Raw genomic sequence first — 20,665 nt, 5'->3', positions numbered from 1 at the left:
TTCGAAATCCCAGAATCATAGGATGAAAGGTGGACATTAAGATCCAACAAGAGCATGAACAGAAGAAAGGTTTCCAGCAAGAATTATTAATTCTGAATGAAACCTTTAAAAACGGTTAACTGGCATATTAAACATAAAACAGATCTACTCGCATATAACACTGAGGAAATGTTGCCAGAAAAAAAAATAGGTAGTGAAAAACTGGCATAAAATAATCTCTCAACAATATCACATGCATATAACCCTAACTGGCATAATAATCACTCAACAATATCACATGCATATAATCCTGAAGAAAAGTTGCCAGAAAGAATAATTAATTCTGAAAGAAACCTGTAAAAACAGGCGAAAAACTGGCATAGAAATCACACAACAGAATTACGTGCATGTGACACTAAACTTTTAAGTAATAAATTAATAATGACAATTCATGTAACGCACGTCTAAGTACATAAAAAGTCCTGAAAACCTTTGCGCAAAGGAGAAAATCATCATAACAATCATAGAGCTCATATAAAATCATAATATAACGTTTAGTGCACTGAACCTTTAAAACTGATGTCAGCATCAATTAATAAACCGGTAAAATTTAGACAATATAGGTCCACTTATAAGAGAAATAGAACTATTTTGTTTAAAATATTCTGTATACCAGAAAAAACATAGAAGCAGAAAAGAATACACCAAATAATCACTTGTACTATGCATAGCTCATAAATTCCAATATACCAAATGGAGAACACATGTGAGAACAATAAAATAAGAAACTAAAATAAATAAGGTAGTCACCGTTGACTATCACCATCAAGAAAATGGTATAGAATGATAGAAGTGCAAGTCCATGGTAGCTGTGATATAAAACACCTGCGTCAATTTAAGAAGGTGCAACCTGAAGGGGGAAAAAAAAATATTTGCTGCCACGCCCCGCAAACACAATAATTATGAATAGCTGAACTTGCTGTAAAATATAAATGCCTTTTTGAAGGTGTGCATGTCACCGAAAACCTGCCCAGCGTTGAAGTTGTTGCACTGCCTTAAAGCATATAATTAAAATAGAACTCGCTATCAAAATAAATACCTCACATGGTGTGCATGTCACCGAAAACATGCAGCGTTGAAGTTTTTGAAGTTGCACTAATGAAACACAGAAAAGAATGCAAAAAAACAGTACCTGCTTTGAATAACAATGTGCAGCTAAGGCAATCCAAAATTGAGATTGAGGAGATTGAGAATATATCAATAACGTGGTTGGCAGCATAAATGAAATTCATGAAGGTCTGGTGGTGCAAGACAAAATGGAGGCATGCAGGGCGACGGCAAGCCGGATGGCTCAAGACGGGTCTGCGCTCACCTAAAACTGTAGAGTGTTGGTACGTCATAGGAGAGGCTGGAAACCACACGGAGGTTGCAGGCGTCGTCAGAAATGAAAGGCAGCATAGAAGGTAAGAGCGCGCGGCTCTGTATGCCCTCGTGTAGAATTTTAAAATATGGTGAAGGCAGTTAAACTGCAAATGAAGGGGATATACACGGAGGCAAGACATAATATAGAAATAACCCAAACACCGATAGCCAATGTTCAAAACACGGCAATGCTTCATCATAAGCAGAAACAAAAATGCGTGTGTCGAAGAGAAGGAGATTTTTCCATCCTTAAGTTGCTATTAATGAAAAAATGTGTGCTGGAAAGTAGCAGCGAATACAGGCTTCAGTTTACAAATAAAAGGTGTCGATAGTTTGGATATCTCTGGTGCCTTTAAAATAACGGCTAGTAGATGGCAGTCAAAGTCTGCTCACGATGCTCAAAACTGCTTGTTAGGATCGCAGGATTTTAAAATGAAAAGCTTGAAGCTGAAATTATTGAATTGAGGCAGATGTCGGGAAACGAAAGCCGAGAAGCAGCACATGAAGTAAAGGCTCTTCATTCGACCAACAATTTCGAAAAGCAACTCGGGCTTATTTTAAGGTGTAGCAGTTGACAAATTAAAATCATAGCCTTATAAATCAGGGACTTGCATGTCAAGTAGGCTCAAAAATAAGCAGGCTCATAAATTAGGTGCAAAAGTTATTAAATCAGGTGCAGTCACTTTTCAAACAGGTGAACCAGTTTTTTTAAATCAGGTGCAGCAGCTTTTAAATCAGGTGCAGCAGTAGATAATTTAAGATTTTAGAAAGCAGGGACTGGCAGATTAGTTGGAGGACGACCATAAGAGTGGAATGGTCACTGGTGGGTATTAATAACGTGCCAGTTTGCTAAGAAGTTGCTTGAAGAAAGTGAAACTTAATAGGTTACCTTGTTTGAAGAAAGTTCATGTTTCAGTTGCTTGTAAATATGAAGAAAAAAAATCCCAAAACGTCGCCAATTGTAGTGATGTTAAATGAAGATCAGGTCACGTAGGTTCTTGTAGAAAGATGTATTTATTAAGTTGACATGAGGTGGTAGTTCAAGATAGTAAGAGTAATTCCAAGGTAAATCCCCACCAGGAGCTGTAACCAGTCAGCTCAATCCTCAGCTCCCAACTGACTCTAGCATCAGAACATAACATTCCAATCAGACATCCTGTGTGGTAACATTCCATTTGATGGCATAGGTAAAACTAGAAAGCCAACACTACAAGGGTGCTATTGTGAGCTTAGTGCTGTGTAGAATGTTCCTGGTTAAATGAAAATTGAGATGGTGCGCAAGGGTTTTTCGCCAGGAGGCGAGGCGGTTCTTCTGGAGTAGAAGATAAGGTCATTAATGACTTTGCCGATGTCCGTGCTGTATCGCAGGTCAGATATCCACGTCTCAGGGTGTATCTTTAGAGTAGCGTGCTTGAATGATTTAATGGTGGTTTTGGAGAGCTTTTGGGAGTAGACTATAGTATAGGAGTTTTCCCTAGACACAGATAGGTCAGGACTCGACATGATGGTTGGGAGGAAATTAATTTTTCAGTAAAGGGCCAAGTGGGGTGGGCTGAAGGGAGAGTGGGGTGGGCTGAAGGGTGTGGGGTGGAGGGGGCTTGGTGGGTTGTAAGGTTGCCAATCTGGATATCTTACAGGGGAGAAGGGGAAATCGCCTTATGAGGGATGTGGCATGAAGGGCTGTTGAAAGGTTTCCTTCCTACGTACAGTGGTGCGTTGAGCATGGTGGAAGACCTCACTGCTGCCTCACAGCTTATCCCTATGCCAGGCTGCTCCTGCCGAAAGGGCCAGGAGACCCTCCTGGGTGATGGAGAACTGTGCAAATGCACATAGCATAATGAGGGATACTAGTATATTGTGATCTGATTTGCAGTGAAATATCTTGTGGAAGTGAAGGTGGAAGAATTTTCTGTAGTAAGAATGTCCAGCAGATGTGGTCCTGGGTACTGGAGTTGGTTGACTTTAACCTGTGCATTTGGGCAGCGATGGAATGGCTTTTTTTTTTGTTCTTCCCATGAAATAGTCAGTGTGATTCTGTTCTCTGCGTGTGGGGGAGGTGCACCTTCTTCGGTAACCCTTTAGTGGTTAAGGAACAGAAATCTGTTGCCATCTTAGAGGAGTAGAATATCTTTACTGGAAATGCTATGAATTGTATTAAATAAAATTGTAAGATATTAAATCCTTGCATGCTGTCTGCCCCATCCGTCATGCATTACGGCGCTCGTGTGCTGATGACTGCTGGGGGCTGTCATAAACCCGCCCACTCGCGATTTGCCGCGCGGAATCTCGGCAGCATGCAAGGGGTTAAAACCAACTGAGTGAAAACAATACAAAAATTAGGCATCTGAACAGCGGGGATTTTAGCCCAAACGTGTGAACACCTGCAAGTTAACGAGTGTTGTACACCAGTTCATTCTGTTTGGCATTGTCCTGGCAGTTTAACAAGGCTTGAAAGATCTCATGAAATTTTAAATGGTATTCAAATGTGTAATTTATAAGAACACCCTATTCCTCTTGATTTCAGCTGCAGCAATACCCTTGCTGGGCAAGGAGCAGTGTGTCAATGGTCCAGAGATATGGTGTCAAAATGTCCATACGGCATCTCAGTGTGGGGCTGTAAAGCACTGTCAGCAGAATGTATGGAACAAACCTACTGTGGTAAGTAGGCTTCACAACATTTGTCATTGCATTGGGTATTTTGAGTTGATAACACTACAGTCGCAAAACCATGGTCTATTTTATGCAACCCCCCCCCCTCTCCCAATATGAATTTACAGGTCTTGCGAGAGACTTGCATTGTCTTCAGTTCTAACAGTTCGTGCATCTCCCATTTGCTTTCATAAACTAGGCTGGTAGCAATCACTAATACCTCGTGCAAGAGGAGAGCAGGTTTGTGCTTTCCACTATAATCCGCCATAGTGAGTGACCTGATTCTGGTCAAGTCAAATGATGGTTTTCACACACTTCATCCTTGACTTAAATGTGGGAATTTAATGTATTCAAGATATTATACTCTTGGATTGTTTCCACAGCTGAATTACCTAATGTGCCCTTTCCTCCATAGGTGGACCGCCTAGGAATCGACGTTATTGCTGACCGTGTTGGGTAGCAGTCTGCAGTAGAGATGTTTCATTGTAAATCATGGGAATCATTTGTATGGAAGACCTGCCCATCTATTTCTACAGAGTGCTATGAGGATATGCAATACAACAATGTATAGAGGCTTCTTGTGTAGCTCAGCAGACTGTGAGGCCACACTAATGGCAGACTGTAGACTCCAGTGAAGGTTATGTAGAAATGCCGCCCTCTATTGGTGCATTTGAGGATATGCTTATGATTTCTCAGGAGCCCTCCTAAGCTCTGTTATTGCTTAGAAGATCAAGGGCAGTTTTACTATAATCTAAAGCTGGATTAATGTTCTCCTGTCCAGCATGGAACACTTCTGGAACTAAAATGTGAAAGAGCTCCTCTTTTACAAAGTACATAGTGCAGGAGTAGTGTTGGCATTTAAAAAGGTCTCCCGGAGGCATCCACTCTGGGCGAAGGTGATCACGTCAAATACCATTGGGTATAATCAAGTTTTATATTTGCGGTCTGTTACTTTGAAGCTGAAACCCAAATTATGCACATGCTGCAATTTTTATACTGATGAGATGTGTGAATCCTGTTGAATTGCGTATGAAACATTCTTTTGGTTTTTTCCCCTCAGAAAAATATGCCCTGTGACTTGTGCAAAGAAGCTGTAGCTGTGGTTGATTCTTTTCTGAAGGATAACAACACTGAGGTGGGTAATTGATTGTTCATTATGTTACCTTCTAATGTTTATCTGATGTCCAGGTGGTCCTCACTCAAGGAGTCATTTTTTAGGTCTCCCGTAGCGCATGCGCTACTTGCCTTGGCGAGACCTATTGTTGGTTTGGTGGGCAAAGGCGGACAGTACGTGTGCACGCGCACTGCTAGCAGCATTAGCACAAGGGACAGCAGATGTGCACGCAAAAGGCTCTGCTCCCAAAACGCGTGCATGGTGTGCTTTCTCTTTCCCCTGGACACAGATAAGGCCTCCAACTGAGCGATAGATAGCTAAAGCATTAGCAGGTTTGGGTTGAAGATTTTTAGTAAATTGAGTAAACTTTTATTCACTCTAAGTTCATTCCAGTACTGATGGCAGCCATAATGGTTTCCTATGTGTCACCTTGGCTGCACTTAGTCCCAAGTGAAGCAAAATCCACCGGTAGCAATAGCTTCCCTTATTACTGCAGCATTTCAAAGTAAATACTCAGTCTGTTGTAGAACATGCTGACACTATTTCACCTGGTGTTAGAATGTGCGTGTTTGGCGGTCAGAAGGGAGCACTGGGAAACAATTCACCGGAGGTAGGTAGAACAATCCCTGTAGTGTTTATTACTTGTCTCACCTATGCATTCCACGCTTTGCAGCACCCTGTCAAATGTCCATTGCAAACTACCTGCCTTGTACAATGTGATCCCATGGCAGTTAACCTTAAACTACCCCACTCAAAACAGGTGAAAGTTAGTTTCCTGTTATGTATTCTTTCTCTTTAACTTTTAATATGCACAACCTTATCAAAGGTTCTACTAAGCTCAGGGCTTTGTTTCCCCAATTGAGAAACTTGTAGTGAGCAGCAGCCATTTTGTATCTGATAAAATACGGTATTAGTTATTGGCTCGCAAGCTAGAAGAAGTCTAAATGTTGGCGTCCATGGGCAAAATTACATATCAAACATCCATTTTAGATAAATGTAATCTGATCTTTGGGGTCCTGTTGCAACTAATGTTGCAGTATTCTAGATCAGATTGTGGTACAATTAGGAATTGGTAAACGCCATTGCTTTCTTCTTTGGTGCCCTTACTGCTAGACATGTTATGTATTTTGTAGCAAAGTAACATGAAGCACCTCACTGTATTAGCTATCCCACCGGAAAATCAAGAGTCCTTGTGGGGGATGGGGGGGATACGAAGCAGCAAGTGTTTCTCTCCCACAAAACCATGAATAGAATAATTTGACATTATTTAACACAATCCAGTAAGTACAATTAAGCTATAGCTTATTATTAATTTGAGCTGACCTGAATTTGAGTATTTCCTCATTTTAGATATGTTTTAAATTGCTCCTTATATCATGAGCCATATAAAATGTGTTCAGGTTTGATCACAGTACTTTCCAACCCTCTCCTATCCATTGTTTTTTAAACGTTTTTATTTTTTTAAAGAAAAATGGTCTACATACTGTACTAAATTGAACTAAATCTTGCCAATTATCTCCTTTCCACATTCATATGAAGATATGCCTTTAACAGATAGCAAGGTTTTGGGCAGGCTGAGCACAAACATGAGTGAATCTGGTTAATAAAAAAAAGCATTTGCAATGCAATCTGTCTCGCCTTTGGAACCTTGTTATTTAGCTATGCAGCACCTTAACCTGGGTGCTGAAACATCTACTGTTTAACATGTAGGGAAAGTAAGCACCATGCTGCGTGTCACGCCTGGTATGGGAACACATTAAGAGAAATATTGCCTTTCAGCAGGAAATTGTATAGTCCAAAGCATTTTTTAATATAAAGTCAGGGCCTTCAGTAGTCGTAATATTGAAAATAAATGATTTGAGAAAAATATTGTCTATGGGTGCTCGTGGAAGGCCATTTCAATAGACTGAAAGTTAGAGAATGCAAAACTGTTTCTGGTATTTTACTGACCCACTAGTAGTTTTCTATCAAGGCTGTCAGTTGAGCAGAGTCCTTAAGCGGAAGCAGAGCTAGTGCTGATCTCCAGAGCTCACAACGTACATACACTTAAAATTATATACAAATGGTCTCGCATGATCGACCTACAAATGGAATGGTGGAGTTGAGTCTACGTTTTGTATTTTAAATGTAATTAAAAAAAAAAATTTAGGCAAGTAGTTGGCTTGTATTTTTTACACACTAGTGGCCTGACAAAAAAAGTATGTCTGAGGTATAAAGTGGTGTTCTCAATGCATTAAGTTTCTTTGACTAGGTTACAAAGGTGGAAAAGGGTAGTCACTAATCCAATTTTATACAGTGCATGTCCTCATGGATATAGCAGTCAGAAGAATATACTGCACCGCTGCCGAACCTGGCAATCGGTTGGTGGGGGGGGGGGGGGGGGGAGGTACTAGTTCAAGGTGTGTTTTGTGTAGGGTTATGTGTAGGGTGCTGATATATTTTTATTTATATGAACATAACCACAGCTAGCATTTAGGAAAATGTACATTACACGCAGCCAAGATGCGTTTCTAGTACAAGTTACAGTACAAGCCAGTCACGATAGTACAGACAAGCATTCAAGAATACACAAAAAAGGGGTAAGAGCTGCACATCTCCTTTTCCTCCATGCAGTCTCCAAATTGCAGAAGGGCCTCTGATCTTCTCCCCTTCTACTCTCTTGGTTGAGGTCTGCATGCAGCTGTTTCTTCTATCTCGAGACCATAGTACCTCAGCCATGGGGTCCATATCCTGTTGAATTTTTTTAGGGCACCCCAGTCCTAAAACTAAGAACTTTAATTTTATTCTGCAAGAATCGTGTGAGGCATAAACTAAAGGAAAGAACGTGATTTCAAGGCAGCAAACCAGATTTATAGAACTTGGGCTTTCCTGTAAAGATAATCTAGTAGGGGATAAGCTTGGAGTTTGAGGTGTGCTTAGCAATAGATGTTAATAATATAAAATGGTATGGCAAGAAATGTAATGTTGTGTAGGGTACTGACCTGAACTTGTCCTGACCAGTTAACCGCATCCAGAAGGACGAAAACAAGTAGAACGTGCTTTAAGTGACCTGATGTTTTTAAAGATGCCAGTTCAATTTTTGCACAAAGTTTATTACCACACAATTCCAGTCTCCTTTAGTTTCTCACTTTTTCCTATGCTTGTGCTTCGTGGCACTTGCCGGCTTTGTCGTTTACTGAAGTTAAAGCTAATTGGCGATTTCTATTTTCCACATTAGTTTTTACAGACTCTTATTTTTATCCTTTACAAACAGACTGAAATCCTGACCTTTCTGGAAAAGATCTGTGACCTGGCACCTAGTCCTTTATCGTCAGAGTGCAAAGAGTTGGTAGATGAATATATTCCGACCGTGTTCAACATAATTAAAGAAGAGTTGGTGAGTTTTTTATTTCTCCAGCTGAACTTATTTTTTAAAATTGTGTTCTATGTAATACTTTGTGTATAACCTGAATATGGCCATTATATTCCTAGCTTCCCTCTCTGGCACTGTCAGACCACATTTCTAGGTGGCTCTGCTCATTTGGCACTTTCGTATGGAACACATTGTTATATTGGTCTTCATTGTCTAATCCACACGCCATTATTCCTGTTTTCTAGAGTGCATTGTTACTCTAACTTGGGTCTACCAGCATCTCATAATTTCTGTTCTGGTTATATGCGTGTGACATTTCAAAGAAAGCAGTGTTATGAACCTGTATTAGCTCTGTATCCACGCTAAATATTATAGAACCCAGGAACTATTATGGGAGAAAGTTGTTCATTGTCTGTTTACAAACCACTACATATTGAGGGCTCCCGCCTCCTTAGTTACTATAGCTAGAATTGGCTTATCCTGTTCTATAGCAGCTCCTTTGTTTCCCCTCACAAGTAAAGGCCGATTTTGAAATGCGTACTGTTGCTTGATATGGAGAACTTTAGTGTCTTGGCTTTAGTGTAACCAGGACTGCATATAAGACCATACATTTACCTCCGTGTCCAAATGGGACCGTTTTGTTTGCATCCCTTATAGAGTAATAGCAGTTCTATTATAGAACTGCTATAATCTAGAAAGTCTTTGGGTCTAGCTGAATGAACCTTTAGGAAAAACTGGATATGAAGGGTGTGGTCGACTATGCTTCGATTTAGAATAGAACATGGCGCAGATCTCTACTGGAGCCATTTGACCAGTATTCTTTTATTCACAAGCCTTCATGTTCGTTTAAGATATGACTTTGCTTTTAAAGAATTTCTCACTATTCTCCTCCCCACAGAGTATTTGGTGAAGCTGCCGCCAGTTCATATGAAATGTGCTAGTTTTTTCAATTTGTAGAAGTCTTAGTTTTGTTTTGTTCATTGGCTGTACCTGTTTATTTGGAAGATGGTAATCATGTGGTCTTTTCTCCATTAAGGATAATCCCAGTGTAGCATGCTGCGCCATTGGATTATGCCGTTCTTTGCAGCGCGCTCTTGGTGAAGAGAAGCAACTGGAGACCAACGAGATACCAGGGATGGACTTAGGAAAAATTACATCTCCTTTTATTGCCAATTTGCCGTTGCTCATGTTTCCCCAGGAGAAATCCCAGCAGGTAATATTTGATTGGGGGTGGAGACTTTAATACAGTTGCTGTTTTGGTTATCTAATTGAAATTGTGCAACTGTCCCATTCTTGGCTTGTCTGCAGGTGCAAGATTTTTAGACATTTCGCTTTATTTTGCTTAACTGACTGCAGATTAGGAACCAAAAGCAATTCAATTGGATTCATCGTAGTAACGTTTACATTCCTAAAGTAATGTTTGTGAACAAGTGGGTCTCAAAACAAGGAATACCATTCATAAAACATAACTATTGAACCATGACTCTAGCGGCCAGAACCATCACATGATGTTTAGCAGGTACAATGGGCATCGCACGTGCTAAAACCTAGCAGGGTAATTTAATCTTGTAAGTTGAATGCACATGTTTGGTTTACAGGAAGTGTTTGTGCACCATGAGTTTAGGTGGATCATACATTCAGTTAGTTTAAGGCAGGGGCCTCCCAGCTGTTCTGTTGTGAGTTACTTCTCCTTAGTGAAAATCACTGGGCTACTAACTGTTGCCCATTGTTCCCAGAGTTCCTCTACTCTTTTCATTCCCTAAAGGAGCTTTAGGGAGAGCCATTTAGTGGCCGCAATGCACAACCTAAAACTATAAAACCTGGCATGGGTTGCAGCTTCCCGCTTCAACACATTGATATTTACCTATGCAGTAACCAGCGAAGTCAACTACAATCATAAGAAATCATAGGGTCATGCAGAGCTGTTCGAAGCTGCTAGGATAGTGTAAACCGTAAACTGCATGTCTGTCTCGAACCTGGTCATACACCACACTGCTACATACACGCCTTGTTCATAACACTGTAACCTCAACTTGAGGGGACATCACACACGCTAAGACGCCTGAGGGTATTCGTGCGCTGTACACATTTTATTAACATTAACTTCACGCACTGAATCACAAAGCAAAGACAGCTGTTCTCCAACCACACACCTTACATGGCATAGTTTACCGACCATATAGGTAAGTGCTGCAGTGCCCCATTCAGGGTTAGCAAGCGCTATATATATGCTGCACTAGAGTACTATTTTCAATTGCCTCGTGCCTCCTTTTTCCTCCTCTCACATGATGCAGCTTGAAATACAGGAGTTTATTGTGCATTGTACAAATCTCTCCTGTCTTACTATAAAGTTTCTCCGTATAGTAACATCTTGTACCGCACACAGTGCACATTGCTTGCCTCTTAATTTGTTTTTAAACATGCAGAATCATGGACTCTACCATTCACTTCTAAAAATGGATCTCAAGGCAGGCATAGAATCTGTTCAGATACATTATTTGTGCAGGCTTCATTATATTTAAAGTGCATGCTTCATTATATTTAAAGTGAAGTGTTAAGCCTTATGTTGGTTGTGCCCAAACAATTACCACTTCAGTTTACATTTCTCCCAGTATCAATTTATTTATTATGTTTTGGCTCTCAACGAGGGCCACATAAAATTCACAACCGTAAGAAAAGCAAGTACATATCAAAAAGAAGAGATCATGGAATGACACATTTAAGTAAAAAAACATACAATGTCAGGTCTACGACAAGAAGCAATGTCAGACCTCTCCAGTAACATATTAATAAATAGCTAAAAAACCTTTAAAAAAGTTAAAAATATGAAAGCAGAACATTTCATTAGGAGGCCGATATAGTGATTGGAGAAAAATGTTCACATTGAAGATACCAAGACGGAGACATATTGGTTTTAGCCATCTGAGCCGCAATGTACGGAGTGCAGGGCAAATCAGCAAAACATGCATACTGTCCTGAATACACAGATTGCACAAGTTGCACGTGGGAGAAGATCCGTACCATTTGGCTAGAAGTAGATTTAAAGGTAATAAATCATAACGTAAAAGGAACCATAATCTACGAATACCATGCGGCAAGTTCCATGTAGCATAGGGTTGGGCCAACTTAATAGAGTAAGAATTAAGGAGAAGATCACCACCCCTTTTTCCTTGTATTGTATTCTTATCAGACTGAAAGCATAGTTCCCACGAAGCCTGTTTTAATAAGCATTTTAACTGTGTAGGAGAATGCCAGAACATGCTTTCATCTAACTTTAGAAGAGTCACAGCTCTTCTAAAGTTCCTTACAAGTTGTGAAAATTCTTTAAAATTGCCCAATAATTCATTTTTGAGGAAGGCTCTCATCGTCCCCGGTTCAGCTCTAGCCAAGCAGGCCATCCATCTTACTAGGGCACATAATCCCTGTACCCAGCTGCTCCTGAGACCTAAGTCAAGCCTACAAGCAGCCAAAGAGCACGCGGTATTTAGGGAAGAAACATTTGTGCATGCTTCATTATATTTGAAGTGTTAAGCCTTATGTTGGTTGTGCCCAAACAATTACCACTTCAGTTTACATTTCTCCCATTAGTTAATTAAATGAAAGCAGCGTTTTTTAGGGATTTTTTTAAAGTACGTCTTGCAAGTTTTTCCCCTGGGCACAAACTGGAGCCAGGAGCTCACTACCTGCCATGGTCATTCAAATTGAATAAAAGGAAATATGATAAAATTCTTGGTTCCACTTTGTGGCCAAGAACAACTTTACAAGGTGCTTTTTTTATTTAAAAAGATCCATGTGGAATGGTGCTTTAATATGATTAAATTTAAAGCAACATTATAACTTGAGGGGGTAAAAGCCCCTTGCGTTTTTAGAAATAAAGCGGTTCTCATGCATCTTTTTTTAAAATAAAGTTTCTCTCCCACGTCTTGTGCCTGTCTGGTTGTGCCGAATATGTTGAGCGCTGCGTTTGAGCTGTGGTATGTAGATACATCTGCGCCTCCAAGGTTGAGCTCAGGCCACACAGGTCATGGATGCTCAAATTACGGAATTTAGCAGCAGAAGCCAGGTGCCCCGTAGACAGTCTGATACTGCTCGGGCTGGTCCAAGGTCACCCGCTCCACCCTGCACCTCCCCAGCTGAGCTTAATAGCCAATGTGAGCACTGATTCTTGTGACTGTGGTCAAGCATCGAGGAAGCCTCAAAAGGCTTACTTGCAAAACCATGACCAGGCACTGGAGTTTGTCTAGGTAACAAGCTAGTGACTGGGTGTTTGTGAGCTACCAGTAGCTCACAATCAACTAGCTGGATACCCTTGCTGAACTGTTATGGGCGCAATAGCTAAAACTATGAGTGCCACCTAAATACTCAATTTAGGGGCATTAAGGGTAGTAGCCAATGGGCTACTTACCTTTTGGGGCGCCTACACCCCCATATGATCACTTTTCTGTTGGAAGTCGGCATAACCCTCATCCAGTGTATCACTTTTTATCAAAAATCAAGATTGTGGAATTCTATTCTGTGTTCACTTCAGGTAGCCCTGATACAGACTAGCCAATTTCCCCGCCTGTCCTGATGCCAAAAGCCCTCTTGACAGGGGGTGGCATTCCCCCTGTCTTGTGGTTGCCAGGGTTGCAGATCAGACAGCAGAGGTCTTTGAAGCCCCCTGCCTTGATATGCTGATAATTAGCCATCCTGCTTGGAGGAGGTAACCACGCCTCCGGCTGGAGCAGGCATTGTTTTTGACCTTGAGCATGAACGCTCGCGTATGAGGGGGTCTGACCTCCGAGCATGGGTTCACAGCTGCAGGAGGCCTCAAACCAGGCTGGTCTACACCAGTCCGCCAGAAGTTGGTAGGTTTTCTGGGAGCACCTCAAATGTGTCCTCGTGTGTGTGTCTTTATACATCTACTACTGGCATCAGTGTGGGTTCATTAAGACCAAGTGTTTGATACCAACGCCATAGGTGTCCGTGAAGTAATCATGTAACTGGGGTTCTCATAACTACCAGTGTCCAGTACAAGTGCTTACGATGGCTTCCCTGCTCACTTCTACTATCTAGTAATTGGACTAGACAATATTGTGGCATAACTGATTAAGCAGATATGTCCACACTTGGAATAAAATCCATCCTGCCTTACTGCTGTAAAGCCTGCTGTAGGGGTGACTTGCATATATTGCATGCAGTGTCTGGGGAACATGGCTCACCGGTCCTGTGCCATGTGTCTTCATTTTTGTCTGCACCATTTCACGCAGTCTGAAATGGCAGGTTATCTTTCCCCTAAGTTTGCCAATACGTGCTGCAGCCTTTAGGGACCCTCTTTAGTACCTATGCCCTAGGAGTAGTATTTACTAGGGATTTGCAGGGATGCTAAAGGTTTTGGCAATTGTGGAACAATTGCAGTTACCTTGCTTTTTGGAAAGAACACTGGCACTAGGGACCTTGCTAGCAGGACCCAGTACACTTCAAAGTTACATCAAATACAAGGCAAAATATGGTGGGGACTATGAAAAAGGGACACTGTCCTACACCTACTCACATTGGATACAGTCAACGAAGAGCTGTATAAAAACACTTAGCACTATTTGCTTGTATGACATGGAACTTAATGAACTAAACTAAAAAAAGTCCACATGGGCATGAGAACTCGGGGTGGGGGGGAGAAACACTTTCAAAAGTAATATTGTATCTTGTAGCACTTAAATGTTCTAATGAGATCTAAACACCAGGAAAATAGACGGAACCATTTTTTTTAGCTCCCTCGGCCACCCCAGTTCAGATCCAGCTATATACAAATAAGTATTGACCCTGTGCCTCATGGGAAGAGTCCAGCCTGAACTGCAAAAGAAAGGCTTGACTGAGTAGAGGGGGATTGAAATCCCCTCTGGTTCCGTGAGGCTGCTAACATTTAAATGTTGGAGACTTTGCCTCTCCCGACCTTTAGAATCCCGGAGCACTCAATTGATTTCAAAGGCGCTCCCCAACATTCCAATGTTCTAACATACTAGAATTGTATGCAGCCTCTATGGAAGATGGTTTTTAGGCCATGGGACCAGTGACCAAATTGTGGATATTAAATTACATAGGAAGGAAACCAACAAATGGAAGGCTGTCTGGGTGAACTGGCAGAATTTTATGTATCTGCTTGCACAGCGCCATTTCTCTATTAGGTCGTTTCCTACCTCTCAAAAGGGGCATTGCTCCTGAGTAAGGTAGAGATCAAATAGCACCTGGGATGTCCTTTAATGACCACCATAATATCACTTGGCTAACCTATGTTGAACCCACATTTAAAGCAGTTGGGCTACATCGCCTTTTTTTTTTTTTTTTGGACCCTACTAGTTCAATCTCAAAGACCTAAAAATGCAATTCATTTCTAATCTGCAGATAACAAGGGAGGCTCCTAGCATAATGCAAAAGGAAACGAATACCATATATTTAACCTTCGTCACTAATCTACAGCATAGGTATATTCTGGTGAGATTTCGTCTGAATTATATACCATTAATGTTTGGGTTTCCCCGTAATGTTTATGTTGCTTCTGACCTTCCATGTGATCGGCAATCTGCTCAGAATGACAAACTCTTTGTTTTTCTGTAAATTTTATTGTGATGAAAGGAAACTATTTATTATCCCCATTATGTGTAAAATGAAGTTTACACTGTGTCGTGTAGCCGTTTATTACCTCTAATCATTACCTGACCCTTTTGTTTGTTGTTCTCTGGCGTCCTTTTTGCTATCTGCATTAAAAAGACATCCCACTTGCTAAAATGATATACTGAACAATGAACTGATTTTATTGTATTGTGTAAATTATGAATTTGTATTTTTAAATGACCATTTTTATATATTTTAACCATATTGTAATGTTAAACACTGTAAATGTCTTTTTACTGTAGTATACTTTTTATGCCTACATTGTGTTGGCGAAATAAAGTTATTCTGACTGACTACCGCATCTTTCTAACACTTTGCAGTGCGATCCTTCTCCTCTTTGCCTTCTATTTCTGAAGATATTGCCCGCTTCTTTCTGTTCTTTCTCTCCACTTGGGTCCCATTTTAGTCGAATTTGATTGTCCCTATGGACAACTGTTTTTCATACATGAATGTTTTGATAAAACCCCACTCTTTCACCATAGGAGGCTAGCTCCTTCTACTTGGAAACATTACATTTGAGGATGAGTGGAAGATTACTAAGGCTTGGGGTCTAATTGGAGGTTAAAGTGTCTGGTTTCACGGATTATCTTGAAAGTTGATTCCTATTACAATTTGGTACAAACTTGAGACTAAATGTGTCACAAAAGTTAATTTAGTTTTTTTTACTTCGTTTCTATACGTGCTATTGTACCAGTTTGTCTTGTCAAATGTACATTCAGGTTTACTTTGTTCTTACTTAAGGCAAATGGTGATGGTGATGTCTGCAAAGATTGTATTCAGCTGATCTCGGATGTTGTCATCGCTATAAAAAGCAACTCTTCGTTTGTTTCCAACTATCTTGAGTTCCTGAAAAAGCAGTGCGATGATTTTGGAGGGCCTATGGCAGAAGAGGTAGGTTATTTTATTGAATGTTCTAGGTGATAAGCAGTTATGTTAACTGATAATTCAGTGTTTCCATTCATTTAAAACCATAACAATTGAACAAAAAAAACATTTCATCATAGCGAAAAAAACGAGTCGTCTCAGTATAAAAGCTTCATCTCAGGAGAAGTTCCAAAATAGATTGCTCAATTCAGTGGACTGGTAATCCTATGCCACCCATTTAAGTCCATGCAAAGTAGAGGTGGTGAGAGTTGGCTGGCACTTTGCCACTTCAAGTGAGAGCACGGTTCTTAAACAGGTATACAATGGCTTGACCGCTGTTCACCAACATATACATAAAGTAAATTATTTACTGAGGGCGAGATCTGCAATTAAAATGCAGTCAGTTCATTACACTTGAAATATTTTTCTGTATGGTGATTTCAGGATTTGCAGCTTAATCTGGTATGTAGAGGTCTGCTGCTGTTCATCACTACATGCATAAGGTGCATTAACTGAGAACCTACTTTACCTTCAGTGACAGTTGTAGCCAATTAGGTAAAGTGCATTTCACTTTTAAATGTTTGTATGTGTATTTTAGACTAGTACTGTCGAGGCTTTTGCTGCTAGTCCAGTTGGAAGTGCATTGTGCTTTAAAAGTGAATACAGTTTTTAAAATACCCATAGACACCCAACATTCGCAACTTAGTCCAGAAACATCACTCTTGTAAATAAGCTAGTGGATCTCCTTATACACTAAACAATCCTAAGAGTTAACTGTGCATAGTCCCCCAACTAAGATGCGTTTTGTTACAAAATACTAATTGGCAGACTCCAACAAATAAAACCGCTTGGTTAAGTGCAGTGTGCATGAGGCAGACAAGACTATTCTTTAAATGGTATATTAAAGAATATTGCATCTTGCTTTATCATCTTAAAGCCTACAACACCGGATACTCCCAGGTGATCTCACATCCCGGTACTAACCAGTCCCAACCCTGCATAACTTCTGAGTTCGGACTAGATCAGGTGCTTATCAAGGAGGTAAGGCTGTAGGGCAGAAGTTTTCAGAGTATCAAACTAGCACTGGTCAGCATGGCCTTCGTGATGAGAGGCAATATTTATCAAATTTTAAAGGTGTGGATAAGTCTGAGCCAACCAGTTTTCTGCTGCCCTCAATTTGGAGAGAACACCTTACATCTTTTTCTCCTCAGTTGAAGTTCATTCAGGCCAGATTAAATTATCCAGTTGGGTATGGATGTGTAGCATGGGTGCTTTAGAGAGGGGGAAACTTGAGAGGCTCTGAGGTAGAAACGTCTGACCCATTAATGAGTGTTGGGTGCCTAAGCAAAAGTTCAAAGGCAATCCTGTCCAGTCATGGACAATTGACAGCCTACAGGGAGAACTTCTGCAGCCCGTCTTCTGATTCCCCAAAAGAACACCTTGACTCTATTCTTCCAGCAAACCACGGGCCACGACAGCTTGTGGCCCAACATATGAAGGTAGGTATGAAACTAGAATTAAACTGGGCTGACATCCCAATGAGTTGATGGTCACCAGCTGCTTTGATGCAGATAAAAAGGCCTACACCCAACCGGCTGTACCCCCAACTTTCCTGCCAAATCACATTTGTTACTTCCCTTCTCAGAAGGGGCAGTGTATTTTGGCAGAGAAGTGTACCTCACAGGTGACAATTGGAATCCAGTTTTGTTTTAAGGAAAATATATAAAATATATGGTATTGTTCTGGAGCGTTATATTTCTATAACAGCTTAGGCATGATAGATTTTGTTGTAAATGGTATTAAATAACCTTGGCTCCTCCATTCCAGGTGTTTTGGAGCTGCTATTGATGGTGTAGGAAGCTGGCTCTGTATATACTATACCCAAGTGTTGCAGTGATTCTGCTCAGACACAGAACTGTGCAGAGACCTAGGACCTCAGTGAATTAGGTTGTGCCAAAAACTCACATTAGTTTAGTACCTAGAATCCCCTACCTGACTAGCATCAGTGTCTCATTCACTCTTCGTCCTATAGCAAAGTAGCCAATGATTAGACAACCCAGAACATGTGACTTTGGTTACCTCGGGTAAAGTGGGAAACATAGACACTTTCGTTATACTCTCAAACCAGTCCAGAACGGGGAGTAAAGGGAGACACGAGCAAGTTTAAAATGTTTTATTTTTAACGCCTTGATCGCAAGTGCAGCATTTTAGCTAATACAAGCAGACCTGAAATAAGACTGTCAGCATAGTTACTACTCCATAAAATACAAAAGGAGAAGGCATGTTATAATGCTAAATGAGAACAGGTTAAATATATTCCTATATTTCACCCTCCCTTACTAGTAGGTTATTTTAGAACTACAGAAGGTCTCTTTAGGTTTGCATAGGCGGCCCCATACCTCAAAGGTTTAGCAAGAGTGAACCACATCTAGTTCTGCATAAACTCTCCGCATGCGAATGTTCTCCAAGTGTGTTCAATCAAGCTTACACAGTGCATTATTAAAGGCCCCAGTATCTGAGGTGGCCACAGCTGCATATGTTATGTCTAAATGTGCGCTGATCAGTTCAAACAGCCAGTGTTGAAATAACCTTGAAGGTAAACTTACAAAACCAGTCTAGCAATATAGAAAAACAAGTTATTCATATGTGAAGCAAAACACGCAACCTAGCTTCGATCAAATAATAGTGTGACGTGTGCAAAAGTCAGAAAGGTAAAATGGCGTTTAAATTTCTAATAAGCTCATGCTAACTTAACACTGTTAATGTAAGGATCATCCCCATTACCCCCTCCCTTGATCTGAGCATGTACAAGTACTTCTGTCCGGAGTGTCAGGCAGACTTGTACACAACACATTAGTTGTGTCACCCTCCAGGAAGTCCTGGTGCGCCAGGCATCTGACCGAAGGGTACGTCCCTCGGTTGGGGAGCCAGTAGCCGGTGTTTCCGGATCTGGACGTAAGGGCAACTGTACATAGTGTCCTGAAGTTACAAGAAGGAACTCCTGCCTGAAGAGAAGGAACCGGGTAAGCTGTATGGGGGATTGACCTTCAGTGGTTGCCTTGCTGCTGAAGGAGGAGAGAAAGTCTTAGATTTTTGTTTTCAACTTGTAGAAGTCCTGGTGCGCCAGGCATCTAACCAAAGGGTAGCCTCCCTAGGTTAGGGAGCCAGGTTCAGGTGTTTGCCTGTCCTGGACGGCAGGGCGACTGTAGCCAGTGTCCTGGCCTGTTTGTCTTCTAGGGGTACCACTGCAGTTGGGAGGGTGCAGAACTCTGGAAGGGTGTCAGAGGGAGTCTGACCCCTGTGCAGTCGGTGAATTTGGATCCCAGGTGGTCGACCAGTTGAGGGAGCTGTGACCTTCTGTCATGACCAGCCTGGTGTCCTGTAGGCACCGCACTTAGCAACGTCCAGCTCGAGCAAAGCATCCCCTGCGCTCACTGACTGTTTCGACGCAAAAGCCGTATGCTGCACCGCAACTGGCAGGGTACCGCAACGTGCAACGCCTCGCTACACCGTTTTTGTGCTGGTCTGACCGCTGCTGAGGGAGTAAGGTCCCGAAATGGTGGGAGTTGTGTTCTGAAGGGTGCATCTCCGGGGGAGTGCGCAACCCCAGAAGTAGAGGTAGGGTGTCACGGTGGGCGTGTGCTGATGACGGCTAGGGGCTGTCATGAACCTGCCCACTCATTAAAACTGCTGCACAGTTGCAGAATTGCGGCCGCTCCCAAAGGGGTTAAAATACCTTTTGCTTGTTAAAGAGGAATTGTTGTTGTTTCACCCCTTCTAAGAGCCCCTGCAGCTCCACTCTGCCTATTGCTTAGATTCAGCCCCCCCCCCAAAAAAAATTCTTCGAGCCAAGCCCCCCCTGCCCCCAACCACTTGGCTCTAGTTGCATAGATGTGGTACTTCGCTGCAATGCGGTCTCACGGGCTGTGTGATCCGCAAAGGCATTACCTGCTCCTATTTTATCAGCCACTTTCTTGTGTGCACTACACTTAACAATTGCCACTTTCTTAGAACAGGTTAGGGCAGTAAGAAGATTATGCACTAATTCTCCATGCACTATGTGTCCCATTGAGGTGAGGAAACCCCTTTCTTTTCACAAGCGACCAATTGTGTGCCACTTCAAATGCGTACTGGCTGTCGGTAAAAATATTGACAATTCTGTACTAAGCTCACATGCTCTCCGTACAATCCGCTCGGCCGACTTCTGTGGGATGCGAGCTGTCTCGACTGTCTGAAGTTTCGTGATAGCATAGGCAGCAGATGTAGTGCCATCAGGTTATTTCAGACATGAGCCATCAACTCATAACTCCCAGGGGTGAGGGAATCCTATCGCCCGACGCCCTAAACATGTAGATTTTTATGATGGCCAAGAAGATTTAATATCTATTTTGTCCGACGGACAAGTAGACATTAAATCACTAAACATATAGAAATTGCGTGCATTCTCGGGTACTGGCGGCGATTAGACATGCTGACAGAAAGCTTAAGAACTTTGGAGGCTTCTCATTGGCTAAAAGCCGATGACGGGGCTCTAGTCAGTGATTGGCTGGGAGTCTTGAGCCCAGCAAAACATCAGTTTCTTCAGAGGGAAAGCGCGGGTTAAACACAGGTGCAGCCCGCCCGCTCACCTAACC

At 41.6% G+C, this 20,665-nt stretch overlaps 1 protein-coding gene and 1 pseudogene across 1 annotated transcript in view; one reads left to right on the top strand and one right to left on the bottom strand.

Moving 5' to 3' along the window:
- Positions 1–20,665, top strand: part of PSAP (prosaposin) — a 179,339-nt gene that overhangs the window by 7,484 nt on the left and 151,190 nt on the right. The window contains exons 2-6 of the mRNA XM_086922119.1: positions 3,926–4,059; positions 5,111–5,185; positions 8,418–8,540; positions 9,553–9,729; positions 15,909–16,058. Coding sequence (XP_086778245.1) covers positions 3,926–4,059; positions 5,111–5,185; positions 8,418–8,540; positions 9,553–9,729; positions 15,909–16,058 — 659 coding nt within the window. The remainder of the gene's footprint in view (positions 1–3,925; positions 4,060–5,110; positions 5,186–8,417; positions 8,541–9,552; positions 9,730–15,908; positions 16,059–20,665) is intronic.
- On the bottom strand, positions 16,967–17,086 carry LOC147711398 (5S ribosomal RNA; annotated as a pseudogene).

The sequence above is a fragment of the Lissotriton vulgaris genome, chromosome 5 (genome assembly GCF_964263255.1).
Source record: "Lissotriton vulgaris chromosome 5, aLisVul1.2, whole genome shotgun sequence".
NCBI lineage: Eukaryota > Metazoa > Chordata > Amphibia > Caudata > Salamandridae > Lissotriton > Lissotriton vulgaris.
The sequence above is the reverse complement of the archived record's forward strand: the minus strand, read 5'-3'. Positions and strand labels throughout refer to the sequence as shown.